Below are 14,371 nucleotides of genomic sequence, written 5' to 3' on the forward strand. Positions count from 1 at the left end.
CCATGTCTGCGATATAAGGAGGTCTGCAAGGGAGAATTCAAGTTGACTGGGATCGGAATCAATGCATGGGAAGTTTTTCTGCTGATCAGAGTGTCTGGAGGGTATTGAAAATGCAGAGGGGCAGTGGAAAAGAAAGCCAGCTGGAAGGAAAAAGCATTAGTCAACTGCAGGCCAATGCCATCCATCTGTGCCTGTTGGGGAAAGGACTGCCACTCCAAATTGACCTCTACAGACTCAAATGAACATATCCCATGAAAAAGCACACAAGCTAAAATCTGCACAAAACCTTTACTCCTCCGATGTATTTAATGTGAAAATGTGTGGGCAAAATAAACCTCTACAGAAGGTGACTTTGGGTTGCAGTAAGTTTCCCAAAAGATGGTTCAAATATTTCTGTTCAGAATTAGACAAGATTAATTTCATCCATTGGAGGATGTCATTCTCTCATTTGTTTTGATTTGTAACAATCCCAAATAAAATAATGCGGTTGGTAAATTAGCTAATTCTTATTCCCCTGAACATTCTTTTTTGCGGCTGTCATTTTGCCCGGCCACCCCACCCTTCCTGCTTTTCCTCCCCACCTGCCCTCATGTTTTGCCTCCCCACTCCACCCCTCATGGTTTACATCCCCTCCCCACCACTCATATTTTGCCTCTTCTCCCCTTCCCACCTGTTTTGCCTCCCCTCCCGTTGTGCCTGCACTCCCCTCCCCAACTGCATTGCCTCCCATCACCTCATGCGTTCCAGCCACTCCCACTCCCAACCCATTTTGCCCCCCTTCCCCACCTCGCCTGTTTCCCTCCCCTCCTCTCTTGCCTCCCCTCCCCACCCTGTCCCACCCCACCCATTTTGCCTCCCCTCCCTACCTCACTCCAACTGTTTTGTTTTGCCTCCCCATCTCACCTGTTTTACCTTCCCTCCCCATCCCAACTGCATTACCTCCCCACCTGTTTTACCTTCCCTCACCCCCTGCTTTCCCGCCACTCCCACTCCCAACTAGTTTTGCCTCCTCTCCCCACCCCACCTGTTTCCCCACCCACCTGTTTTGTTTTGCCTCCCCCCAAACCCCGAACTGTTTTATTTAGACGCAGCTGTTTCTTCCCCCTGCAGCTGGTGGAAGCGGCCGCTCGCGCGCGTCCCTGGAGCGCGGGCACGGTCAAGCTGGGGGTGCGGGGCATCCCTGCAAAACCCGAGCGAATGGCAAGGTGTGAGTGAAGCTTGTGTGTGCCGGGCTGGCTGGCTGGGGAGTGTGAACCTACTGTAGATCACACACACACTGAGTTTATGCTCAAACTTTAGCGGGAGAGACGCGGATTAATGTGCCTTTGAATTGCGGGGAACTGGCGGGCAACTTGCACATTCTCGACTTGTTTTTGCAGCAGCTTCTATTCCGACCAGACTGCGGCCGCTCAGCTGGAGGCTGAGAGGCCAGCTCGGGTCACCCACGTCCCCCAGGTGGGGCTGTCCAGTTTTGTTTTTATTTCAAAGCCACATGCTCGATCACTTCGCCTCTGGATGGAGCCACAGCCCCGGGGTAAACATGAATGAAGAGCGTCCCAGCTCCCCGGGCTGCGCCGGGGGGAGAGGGCAGGAGAAGGGCAAACTCCCACCCATAGTGACTGCTTCGGCAAGCTGCCAGCCGCCCGCCACCACATCGTTTGCGGTATGTTCCTTCTTTTATTTGTCAAGCGGAAAAGTTCGGTAATGATACTAAACTCGCTCACTCGGTAATTTGGACCAGAAGAAGCCGGTGTAAATTGTCACAAGACTAAAGAGTAACCTCCAGAGAAGCTGGGCAGGGAGAGCTGACTGTTTACCTCACCAATTCCAATTGGCAATGTTTTGCCTTCTCAAAATCTGGAATTGACGTTGATCTATTTAAAATTACTCGAAATATGACCTGGAATGAGAGCCAGAGGAAGAGAAAGGTGTTGTTTTGAAGCTGCCGATTGGTACCCAAGAGCTGCTCCCACCTTATTGCCACGGGACAAAATAATTCATTGCGAAAGTCTGCTTGGGAAAAGCGATCGTTTTGTCAGTTTTGATTTTTAATCTTTCCCGAGTAGTAAGTCACCGAAAAGAAATCCATTTGACTTTAAGCCAGCTTCCAATCATGACCTGGCTTCTTCCATTGACTGCAAACGAGGCTGAGCAATTTATTTGCAACTTGTTAGCCAGACTTTGAATTAACCCTAAAGTCTACAATTTTGTAAATAAATGTTAACTGGATATTGATGCTGCAACATGTGAGCAGAGTTTATTAATAATCTTTACTGCCACAAGTAGGCTTACATTAACACAGCAATGAAGTTACTGCGAAAAGCCCCTAGTTCGGGTACACAGAGGGAGAATTCAGAATGTCCAATTCACCTAACAGCATGGGCGGGATTCTCCACTCCCGCGCCGAAGTGGCCGCGCTGTCGTGAACGGCGTTGAGGTTCACGACGACGCAAAACAGCCGCGGTCCCGACCGATTCAGGCCCTGACAATGGGCCAGGATCGGGGCCGCGTCATCTACACGCGCCAGGCCTTGTCGCCCGCATAAAGGCGGCGCCGCATAATGACGCGGCCGGCACCGCATAACGGACGTCATCCGCGCATGCGTGGTTGCCATCCTCTCTACGTCCGCCCCGCAAGAAGATGGCGGACGGATCTTGCGGGGCCGTGGAAGGAAGGAGGTCTCCCTTCAGAGAGGACGGCCCGACGATCGGTGGGCCCCGATCGCGGGCCACCCCACATCTGAGGTACCCCCCGGTGCAGGATCCCCCCTGCAGGCCGCACCCCCCAGCGTTTACGCACCGCTCGACTGCAGCGACCAGGTGTGGACGGCGCCGGGGGGAACCCGCCGTTTTGGCCTGGCCGCTCGGCCCATCCGGGCCTCGGAATAGCGGGGGTGCTGGAGAAACACCATTTTCGGTGTCTCCGGCGATTCTCCGGCCTGCGAAACTCGACCTGGCCGTTCCCGCCGCTTGGGAGAATCACGGGAGGGCGTCGGACCGGCGTCCCGGGAAATTTTGGCGGCCCAGGCGATTCTCCCAACCGGCGCGGGAGTGGAGAATCGCGCCCCATGTCTTTCAGGACTTGTGGGAGGAAACCGGAGCACCCGGAGGAAACCCACGCTGACACGGGGCGATATCCATGTAATGATCCCTCATGGATTTTTTTAAAAAATGGATAGTTTGATCTACAAATAACAGGGAAGAGATGCAAGTTTTTAAAAAAATGAGTAGCTATACTGAAATATTTGTCTATTAATCTCTGGAGGGTTGATTGATCAATTGTGATCATGTTTGAAACTGTTGAGTAAAATGCATTGCAATAATATGACAAATTGCGCTCTAGTTTATAATACTCATAGATTATCATAGAATTTACAGTGCAGAAGGAGGCCATTCGGCCCATCGAGTCTGCACCGGCTCTTGGAAAGAGCACCCTACCCAAGGTCAACACCTCCACCCTATCCCCATAATCCTGTAACCCCACCCAACACAAAGGGCAATTTTGGACACTAAGGGCAATTTATCATGGCCAATCTACCTAACCTGCACATCTTTGGACTGTGGGAGGAAACCGGAGCACCCGGAGGAAACCCACGCACACACGGGGAGGATGTGCAGACTCCGCACAGACAGTGACCCAAGCCGGAATCGAACCTGGGACCCTGGAGCTGTGAAGCAATTGTGCTATCCACAATGCTACCGTGCTGCCCTAAATAACAATTAACACAATTAACACAATTTTTGGTGATTAACTTTTTATTGTGTGCTAATCAGCTGTTACATAGAAGGTTCCCTTTCAAGCTATGATTTAAAAGTGATAAAACCAATTGCTAACAATGCTGGAAATCTGAAATAAGAACAGAAAATGCTGGAAAAACTCAGCAGGTGTGGCTGAGCAGGCTGAGCATCTGTGGAGAGAGAAACAATTAATGTTTCAGGTTTGCTCCCTGAAGAAGAGTCCTACGGCCTCAAAATGTTAACACTGTTTCTCTCTCCACGGATGCTGCCAGATCTGCTGAGTTTTCCCAGCATTTTCTGCAGTTATATAATGCCCACAGTGAAACACTGTGTTTTACACTAATCAGGCAAAAATTGACACCAAACCAAAGAAAATATTAGGGCAGGTGATGTAAAGCTTGGCCAAGAGCTAGGTTTTAAGGATTGTCTTAGAGGAGGGCTGGGAGAGGGACATGCGAGAGGGATGCTAAGCTAGCCGGAGATGTCGGCAGGAGTGAGGCCATGGAGAGATTTGAAGAAAAAGATCAAAACTTTAAAATCTGTCTGTCTGTGGACAGAGGTGATGGGACTCTGGTGCAAGTTGGGATACAGACATCAGAAGTTTAGATAAACCTAAGTTTGGGAGATGATGGCGTGGTATTGTCACTGGGGACTAGTAATCCAGAGGGCCATGGTAATGCTCAGGGGACGAGGGTTGGAACCCCACCATGGCAGATGGTGGAATTTGAATTCAAAAATCTAGAAAACAGTCAACCAGCCAGGATAGCATTGGAATAATGAAGTCTGGAGGTAACATGGTCTTGGGTTGATGCAGGGGAAAAGCGATGTCACATTTCCAATCCGATAAAACTAAATAGGGGGGGGGGGTGGGGGGAGAGGATTCAGTTGTATGGAGAATTAGAAAATCAAAGTTAAAGGAGAGGGTAGAAGTGTAGGTTAATGATAAGGACTTTCAACTAGTTAAAGGTGCCGAGGGCTCAGCAGAGGTTAGTAAATTTTCCAGAACATGTAATAGAACAGAGAGTAAAGAAGGTGGCAGGAATCTAACCTCAGGAAGAGCAAAAAAGGTGACAAGTATGAGAAGGGGGGTGGTCAATGCAGGATTGAGGGTGTTGTACCTAAATGCGGGCAATATACAGAACAAGGTAAATTAGCTTGATGCGCACATTGAAATTGGCCGGTACGATGTTGTGGGCATCACAGAGACATGGCTGCAAGGGAATCAGTGCTGGGATCTAAATATCCAAGGATATGTGTCCTATCGAAAGGACAGGCAGATGGGCAAAGGGGGGGGTTGCATCGTTAGTAAGGAATTAAGTTAAATTGATAGCAAGAAACGATATAGAATCAGAGGCAAAGATTCTGTGTGGGTAGCGTTGAGGAATCGCAAAGGCAAAAAGACTCTGATGGGAGTTATTTACAGGCCCCTAGCAGTAGTCAGGACGTGGGGCAGAAAATAAGTCACAAGATAGGAAAGACCGATTTTTTTTTTTTAAAAAAGGCAATAACACAGTAATATTTCAATATGCAGGTTTGCTGGGAAAATCAGGTTAGTAGTGGATCCCACGAAAAGGAATTTGTGGAATATCTAAGAGATGTTTTTTTGGAGCAGCTTGTGGTAGAGCCTACTGGGGAACAGACAGTTCTGGATTTGGTGTTGTGTAATGAGGCAGTCTTGATTAGGGAACTTAAGGTGAAGGAACCCTTGGGGAGCAGTGACCACAATATGATAGAATTTACCCTGCAGTTTGAGAGGGGGAAGCTGGAATCACATGTAACGGTATTGCAATTAAAAAAGGGCAACTACAAAGACATGAGGGAGGAGCTGGCCAGAGTTTATTGGAAAAAGAGCCTTGCAGGGAAGACGGTGGAACAGCAATGGCAGGAGTTTTTTGGGGTTATTCGGGAGGCTCAACAGAAATTCATCCCAAGGAGGAGGAAACATGCTAAGGGGAGGATGAGGCACCTATGGCTGACAAGGGAAGTCAAGGACAGCATAAACGTGAAAGAAAAAGCATACAAAATGGCAAGGATTAGTGGGAAGCCAGAGGACAATTTAAAAAGCAATAGAGAGAAGATTAAATATGAATATAAGCTAGCTAGTAATATAAAAGAAGATAGGAAGAGTTTTTTTCAATATATATAAGGTAAGAGAGAGGCAAAAATAGACATTGGACCACTGAAAAATGAGGCTGGAGAAGTAATAATAGGAAACAAAGAAATGGCAGTGGACCTGAATAGTTACTTTGCATCAGTCTTCATGGTGGAAGACATCAGTGGGATGCCAGAGCTCCAGGAGAATCAGAGAGCACAAGTGAGTGTAATAGCCATCACAAAGGAGAAGGTTCTGGGGAAACTGAAAGATCTGAAGTTGGATAAATCACCTGGACCGGATGGACTATACCCCAGGATTCTATAGGAGATAGCTGAGGATATTGTAGAGGCATTGGTGGTGATCTTTCAGGAATCACTGGAGGCAGGGAGGGTCCCATAAGGACTGGAAAATGGCTAATATAACACCACTGTTTAAGAAAGGAGGTAGGCAGAAGACGGTTAGCCTGACTATGGTCATTGGTAAGATTTTAGAAGTCGTTATTAAAGATGAGATCGCGGAGTACTTGGAAGTGCATGATAAAATAGGACTGAGTCAGCACAGCTTCGTCAAGGGGAGGCATGCCTGACGAGTCTGTTTGAGTTCTTTGAGGAGGAAACACAGAAGTTAGACAAAGGAGAACCAGAGGACATGATTTATTTAGATTTCTAGAAGGCCTTTGACAAGGTGCTGAATAGGAGACTATTAAATAAGCCCATGGTGTTAAGGGTAAGATCCTGGCATGGCTAGAGGATTGGCTGACTGGCAGAAGGCAGAGAGTGTGGATAAAGGGGTCTTTTTCAGGATGGCAGTCGGTGACTAGTGGTGTGCCTCAGGGGTCTGTGCTGGGAACACAACTTTTCACAATATACATTAACGATCTGGAAGAAGGAACTGAAGGCACTGTTGCTAAGTTTGCAGATGATATAAAGATATGTAGAGGGACAGGTAGTATTGAGGCAGCGGGGCTGGGGGGGCTGCAATGAAGCAGCAGATGGAATACAATGTGGAAAAGTGTGAGGTTGTGCACTTTGGAAATAGAATGGAGGCATAGACTATTTTCTAAATGGGAAAATGCTTAGGAAATCAGAAGCACAAAAGGACTTGGGAGTCCTTGTTCAAGATTCTCTTAAGGTTAATGTGCAGGTTAACGGCAGTTAGGAAGGCAAATGCAATGTTAGCATTCATGTCAAGAGGACTGAAGAGCAGGGATGTACTTCTGAGGCTATATAAGGCTTTGGTCAGACCCCATTTGGAGTATTATGAGCAGTTTTGGGCCCTGTATCTAAGGAAGCTTGTGCTGGCCTTGTAAAGAGTCCAGAAGAGGTTCACTAGAATGATCCCTGGGATGAAGAACCTGTCGTATGAGGAACGGTTGAGGACTCTGGGTCTGTACTCGTTGGAGTTTAGAAGGGTGAGGGGGAATCTTATTGAAATTTACAGGATACTGCGAGGCCTCGATAGAATAGATGTGAAGACGATGTTTCCACTAGTAGGAAAAACTAGAACCAGAGATCACAATCTCAGACTGAAGGGACGATCCTTTAAAACTGAGATGAGGAGGAATTTCTTCAGCTAGAGGGTGGCGAATCTGTGGAACTCTTCGCCGCAGAAGGCTGTGGAGGTCAAATCACTGAGTGTCTTTAAGACAGAGGTAGATAGGTTCTTGATTAATAAGGGGATCACGGGTTATTGGGAGAAGGCAGAAAAATGGGAATGAGAAAAATATCAGCCATCATTGAATGCCAGAGCAGGCCCGATGGGCCGAGTGGCCTAATTCTGCTCCTATCTATTATGGTCTTATAATGGGAGGACTGAGACCACCTTCTGAAACGTGCAACTATGTAAATGGAGCTTAATCGAGTTCCAACATCAACTCCTTGCGTAACAGGCAGTCAAGATGTCAGAAGCATCATTTGCCTTGGTTTTGGCCCTGACTAGAGAAGGGTAAGCTCATAAAAGACCACAAGTTCTCTGTCACAGCCTCAGTTGACACCACAATGTGTTCCTGAACTTCTCACAGTGACTTGTTAGAAAAAGTATGAGATAAACAGAGGCTGTGAGCAGATAAAAGCACTGATGTTGTCGGAGATGCATCAGTCTATCAAACGGTGTAATTGAATTAAATATTTGAGCAAGATTGAAGATCGGTTTCGGTTGTCCATCAGATAGTCATTAATAACATTATAATGTCAATTTCTGAACCTGTATGACTTGGAGTCCATGAAATCCCTATAGTTCAGAATCAAGTCTGCACTGGCCCTCCAAAAGAGCACTCTACTTCGGCCCACTCCCCCGCCCTATTGCCATTACCATGCGCATTTATCTTGGCCAATCCTTCTAACCTGCGCATCTTTAGACTCTAATGGGTAGTTTAGCATGGTCAGTCCACCTAACCTGCACATCCTTGGACTGTGGGAGGAAACCGGAGCACCCAAAGGAAAGCCACGCAGACATGGGGAGAACGTTCAACAGGATCTTAGGACATGGCTACAATGTCAGTAATCTCACCAGAGTTGTCAAGTCAAGAATCTTTCCTCTCTACCTCATTTACTGCCTTCTCATACCTGCAACGTTTGTAGACCCATTAAGCACAACACTCCCTTCATCCTCCTGTAATCAATGCACTACAATCCATTTCTTTCTCCTACTCCTATCGCACTCTGCAGGTTCCTTTCTCAGCATTGCCTCACATTTTGTGTACACCAGCTATACTACTCATAACAGGCACCTTCTCAAAATGACTACACAAGGCTGCCACTAACACAATCCCTTATTTCTTAAAGGTAAATGTCATGAGATATAGGCCCATCAAGTCTGCTCCACCATTCTATCATGGCTGGTATGTTCCTCATCTGCTACCTACAATGTTACAGACCAAGAGCTGGATTGCAAAATCAGCCAGATCATCTCCTCCCTAGAACACATGACCTGGGAGCGGGAGTAGGCAATTTAGCCTCCCAAGCCTAAACACCTTCAATGTTATCATGGCTGATCCCATCCTGCCTTAACTCCACCGTCCTGCCCGTTCTCCATAACCCTTCAACCCATTGCCAATTAAATATCTGTCTAACTCCTCCTTAAATTTACCCACTGTCCCAGCATCTACCGCACTCTGGGGTAGCGAATTCCACAGATTCACAACCCTTTGGGAGAAGTAGTTTTTCCTCAAATCTGTTTTAAATTTGCTACCTCTTATTCAAAGATTATGACCTCTCGTTTTAGAATGTCCCATAAGAAGAAGCATCTGCTCCACATCTACTTTATCCAGACCTTTTAGCATCTTGTATACCACGATTTGATCTCACCTTATTCTTCTAAACTTTACAGAGTTCAAATGTTCAATCAATAGATGTACTGTAAGGGTTAATGTGGCATGAGTGAAACCGTACTGCACACCTTATGATGTAGGGAGAGCCACATGGGAGCAGTAGAATCTAGTAGTGATTCCGGCAGAAGTCGGCATGAAGTCCGCACCTTGCCAGGTCTATATTTGGTATATACATAATCCTACATATATGCATATCACTATGTGTTATTGAAGTTATTCAACCGTACAAGGTTCTCAGCCTCTTCATGAGACAGAATGCAACCTTACAACAATGAAATGAAAAAATGAAAAATGAAATGAAAATTGCTTATTGTCACAAGTAGGCTTCAAATGAAGTTACTGTGAAAAGCCTCTAGTCGCCACATTCCGGCGCCTGTTCGGAGAGGCTGGAACAGGAATTGAACCCGCGCTGCTGGCCTGCCTTGATCTGCTTTAAATGTCAGCTATTTAGCCCTGTGCTAAACCAGCCCCAGTAGACAGCAACCAGAGAGACCAAAGACCACCTGCACATCCTTTCATTCAAGGAAGCTGCTTTGGATATGGGTAGCGAATATTTTGTGGCTGTGATGAACAACATTGCTGGAGGAGACATCACACACAATTGGCACATCTTCCCATTTTTCTTTTTCATTTCTGCCTCACCTTATGTAGTCTACACAACATTTTTATAGTTGCATTCAGCAGCATCTCCCATCTCTCAGCTTAAACTTCTCGTCAAAAGCAAATCCATATTGTTCTGATACATTTCAGGTACACAATGTCAAGTTTCCGTGCCTGTGCCAGTTCAGGAAGTAGAGGCCAGTCTTCTAAAACAGTGTTTCTCAAACTATTTTTCCCGGGAAGCACTTTTGCCAACCAGCTGACCTATGGGACCCACGCCGGCCAACCGTCGTGATGCACACGTCACCTTTGCTTATCTTTAATGTGAAAGGGGAGCCTTCTGGGTCCTCACTCCAATCAGGTTCACAGGAGGAGAGGGCAATGCGCATATTAGGTGCAGTCTTCAGCCTGTTCCTTTGTGCCATCTTCATCTTTGTGAGAACGGAAAATCCAACCTCGCACATGTCGGTCATTATAAAGGGCAATAACAACAAAATTCTTGTCTTTCTCAGCACTGGATACTCGTGAGAGATGTTACTCCAGAATGCTCATGTACTTTTGATGTGTTTTTAATGCGCTGTCACAGGTTAGGTACAGCAGCTTATTCTTTTCATTTGGAGTTAGCTATAAGTTAATAACTGACCCTGGAGTTTCAACCTCAAAAGGAAATTTTCACCCACCACTTCTCTTTCAAAATCTGAAACTTCTTCTCTCATTTGCCAATACTTCCCTGCATATAACGCACATGGGCTTTGCATCCTTATATGCCTTGACAAAACCATGCCTCTAAAAATCATCTTTATACTGCTCGTTCCCGAGTTAAGTTTCTTCTTCGTAGGCTGTTAACCTGAGGCCCTGGAGGTCTACACAGAGATAATACTAATACTGCTCTGTTCTGCTGTGGACTCCCCTGTGCAGCTCTCACCAGCAGATTCAGATATAAGATCCTGGCCAGTTGATACTCGACCTATTGTCCCACTGGCTGGCTCTTCCTCGTAACGATTCACCTTCACAATCCTCTTGCCTTGCTAGCTAGCAGCTAAAAAATGGAAGAAGCTCTCCGTGATCTATATATACATACAGGGCACTTGTTGTCAAGTGTACGTGCAGGGCACGTGATCTGTTCACTGCTGCCGCTTCTGGCCGGAAGACTGCACACAGCCACATTTTGTTCTAATGTTAAAGGCAGTAGCGGCCAACATTCTCATTTTAAATGTCGGTAGCGGTTATTGGGCGCTTCTCCCACAATTGGGACCACTGCGGGAACGGCGTGACTGGTTGCTCCATGACCCTCCTGACAAACGGTCGCGACCCGCACTTTGAGAAATCCTTTATTTTCATACATTTAGAGCACCCAATTATTTTTTTTTCAATTAAGGGGCAATTTAGCGTGGCCAATCCACCTACCTGCACATCTTTGGGTTATGGGGGTGAGCCCCACGCAGACACGGGGAGAATGTTCAAAATCCACATGGGCAATGATTGGGGGCCGGGATCGAACCTGGGTCCTCAGTGCTGTAAGGCAGCAGTGCTAACCACTGCACCACCATGCAGCCCTTTGAAAAACCCTATTCTAAAAGATACTGCATTGCTCAATCTGACTATAGCAAGCTGCGAACTGCTGCTTGACACCACATGTATGTTAGAAAGTAGGCTAGATGGATCCACAAGGTGAATCACCAAGCAGGAATTATGGCGAGAAACAGGACAGCAGTTGCGGGCGGGTGTGATTATATACCCAGAGCTTATCTGCTTGCCTTGAGAGCTCTGACTACTGATGAAAGCTGATTGTTATATATTAAGAAATATGGTGTTCTGAGCAGACCACCTAGAAGTTTGCACACGCTGTTTGTGAACATGGGGAGTCAAATACAACCTTTTTTAGAGACTCTCACAGAAAATTGAGACCATTCTGACAACCATGGACTGAGTGGTCAACCCTATGAATATGGTAATAGAGATGGAGTCTCGGGTAACAGCTCCGAAAGCATCCATGGAATCAGCATTGATTGGGACTTCCAAGGTGTCCACATTGCTTCTTCACTCAGTTCTAATGCAGAATCGTAGGAGTGTTGTAACCCAACCCAAGTGCGTGGCAATAGTTCCATGGGAAAGAGATCTGATGTCCTTACTCCAGAATGTTTACACACCTAGAGCCTTTGTAATGCCCCACAGTTGGGCCCAGAACTGCTCAGAATACACATTACAACCATCTGAAATGGCCTCAATGGATCAGCAGCCTTCCATATCCCAAATTATAGCTCCTATTTGTAGGAGTGTGAGGATAAATATATGAATACAAATGACATGCACTGAGGGACTGCAGTGCATGATGCTTCATTCTGCAGGTTAACTGTTATGCAAATATGAAATGATTTGTTGGAGTGAAGTTTCCATTGTTCCTGATTTGGTGTTGACAATATTTTCTAGTGAAATGAAGGGAAGACCCACGGAGCTGAATAGTATTAAATCAGGTGGACAGTGGTTGAGTGGACAGGAGCGTTAAGGAAAGTGGACTGTTTGTGAATTGCCAAGGACAGGGATAGTTATATTCTTACATTAATTGTGCTCTAAGAGTTCAGCCGGTCGATGGTATTCCGCCGCTGCAGCCTCCTTGTTGAAGAATGTGCACCTTACACATTATTCCAGGTTCGGGTATGAAAAGTTTTCTCTGAAGATCTACTGTAAGTAGGACCTTCTGTACTGTGCCCTCCACTGCACTCATTCTTTTCCAGATGCTGTCTTTTTTGTTTAGCTCTCCCCTTCCTCCTCCACCCTCAAAGGCAGACGAGATGTCCAATATTGGCAAAAATATATTCTCGAGCTCCCAAAGTCAATAGTGGAATGGACAAAATAACTCGCAAAACTCCTAGATGTGGATCACCAGCCTAACCGAACAAACCGGCAACAAACTAGTATAGAAAGGAGGGGCTCTTTAAACGACATTTCTGCAGAGTCCTGCACAGATATTGGGGTTGACAAATTTTAGCAAGGAACCCTACGACCAGCTAGGACCCTTATTTAAAAAAAACATAATATGCTTTGTGTTTAGTTCTGTGGAACACCTGCTGAGCAACATGAACCATTATGGTGGTGATATACATGTGCTACTTCCCAACCCATCGCTTTATAGTGGATGCTTAGTCATTTATTGTACACAGTTACAAGGCCATGCATCACAAAAAAAAACTCTGTATTCACTGGCTGAAAATCACCTAAGTTTAAAAAGGACAAAAACGGCAAGCTATTACGATGGTTGCTAAGTCAACTGACTTGTAATATCTGCACAGACTCCAGTCTCTGGAAGTACTGAATGAAATGACCGTGGATGTCCATCCCTTAAATGGACATGCTGATACAAAGGCATTTGTGGAGTTCATGTCACCTATAGCCTGTGCACTCACCAAAACTCAAAATTCAGACCAAAACACATTCCAGACTCCATGCCTCTGGGTTCAGCACTTAACAGAGAGAGCCATGGGGAAACCCAGTTCATAAGAAGGTGTGCATATCCACCATGCATTTCCCATTGTGTAGCAATTGCTTTGAGGGGCTGGTTTAGCACAGTGGGCTAAATAGATGGCTTGCAATGCCAGAACAATGCCAGCAGCACGGGTTCAATTCCCATACCAGCCTCCACGAACAGGCGACGGAATGTGGCGACTAGGGGCTTTTCACAGTAACTTCATTGAAGCCTACTTGTGACAATAAGCGATTATTATTATTAGTTTGCAATCACTAATGGAAGTATTGATCATGTGATCACATGATTGAAACTGACTTCAGACACTTCATGACTCGGGGAGAAACAAGAGAGTCTGGAAACTAACAGAAAAGACTCCTGTGTGGACCTGCCTCTCCACACACCTTGCAAGCTTGAACCCTGTCTGTCATTTGACTATCCATGTGCTGGAGGTAGAGATCGTATTTTTAAAAAAAATCAACCTAGCAGTTGCTGTCTCCGGAAGTCACTGACCACCAACTTCTTTAAGCTGCCTTGACAGCAAATCCTGAGGAACCACCAGTAAACCTACAAATATTTAACTTTAATCAGACTCAAAAGCCTGTTCAATCGATCCTCTTTTGAAAAACTAAAAAAAAAAACTGTTTCTCTGTGTTTTATAGTCTCAGCACTTAAATGGTTAAACACTCAACAAATTGGCAAGCATCCTTATATAAAAAGACTGTTGTGGTTAAACGAGGATGGGAAAAGAGGGGAGCCATCCTGCTCCTCCTCACCTGGTTGTATCAAGCTTAAACAACAGGAACTGAGCAATTGAATTGCTGGGCCACCCTGTTTTCTATTCTTTTGGATTTACTTGGAAAAACAAATACAAATGTGTCAAAACCAGCTGAGTAAAAAGTAAGTAGCCTGTAAACATCTTACCTCACAGCATGCACTGACACATGGAACGCATATATTTTTGTTAGACTGTCGGCAAGTGAGGTATGGCTTTGTTAATAAGATACTTTATCCTGTTGTCTTAGGGATATGAAAAGCTGGCAACATGAAGCACTTTAGCTTGCGTCATTGCGGCTGTCCCTTTGTGAGCTGTTTGATAAGTATCCTTTGTAGCTGTGACACAATATGCTGATTTAACTTTTCAGAAT

The 14,371-nt window shown here is 45.8% G+C and overlaps 1 protein-coding gene across 3 annotated transcripts in view; it reads left to right on the plus strand.

Moving 5' to 3' along the window:
• Positions 1 to 1,140: 1,140 nt before the first annotated feature.
• Positions 1,141 to 14,371, plus strand: part of hectd2 (HECT domain containing 2) — a 174,889-nt gene continuing 161,658 nt past the window's right edge. For 2 of the 3 annotated variants that reach the window (XM_072479036.1, XM_072479033.1), the window contains exon 1: positions 1,141 to 1,663. In XM_072479036.1, the coding sequence (XP_072335137.1) occupies positions 1,493 to 1,663 (171 nt within the window). In that variant the 5' untranslated portion in view covers positions 1,141 to 1,492. The remainder of the gene's footprint in view (positions 1,664 to 14,371) is intronic. The other variant, XM_072479032.1, reaches the window with a different exon arrangement.

The sequence above is a fragment of the Scyliorhinus torazame genome, chromosome 16 (genome assembly GCF_047496885.1).
Source record: "Scyliorhinus torazame isolate Kashiwa2021f chromosome 16, sScyTor2.1, whole genome shotgun sequence".
Classification (NCBI taxonomy): Eukaryota; Metazoa; Chordata; class Chondrichthyes; order Carcharhiniformes; family Scyliorhinidae; genus Scyliorhinus; species Scyliorhinus torazame.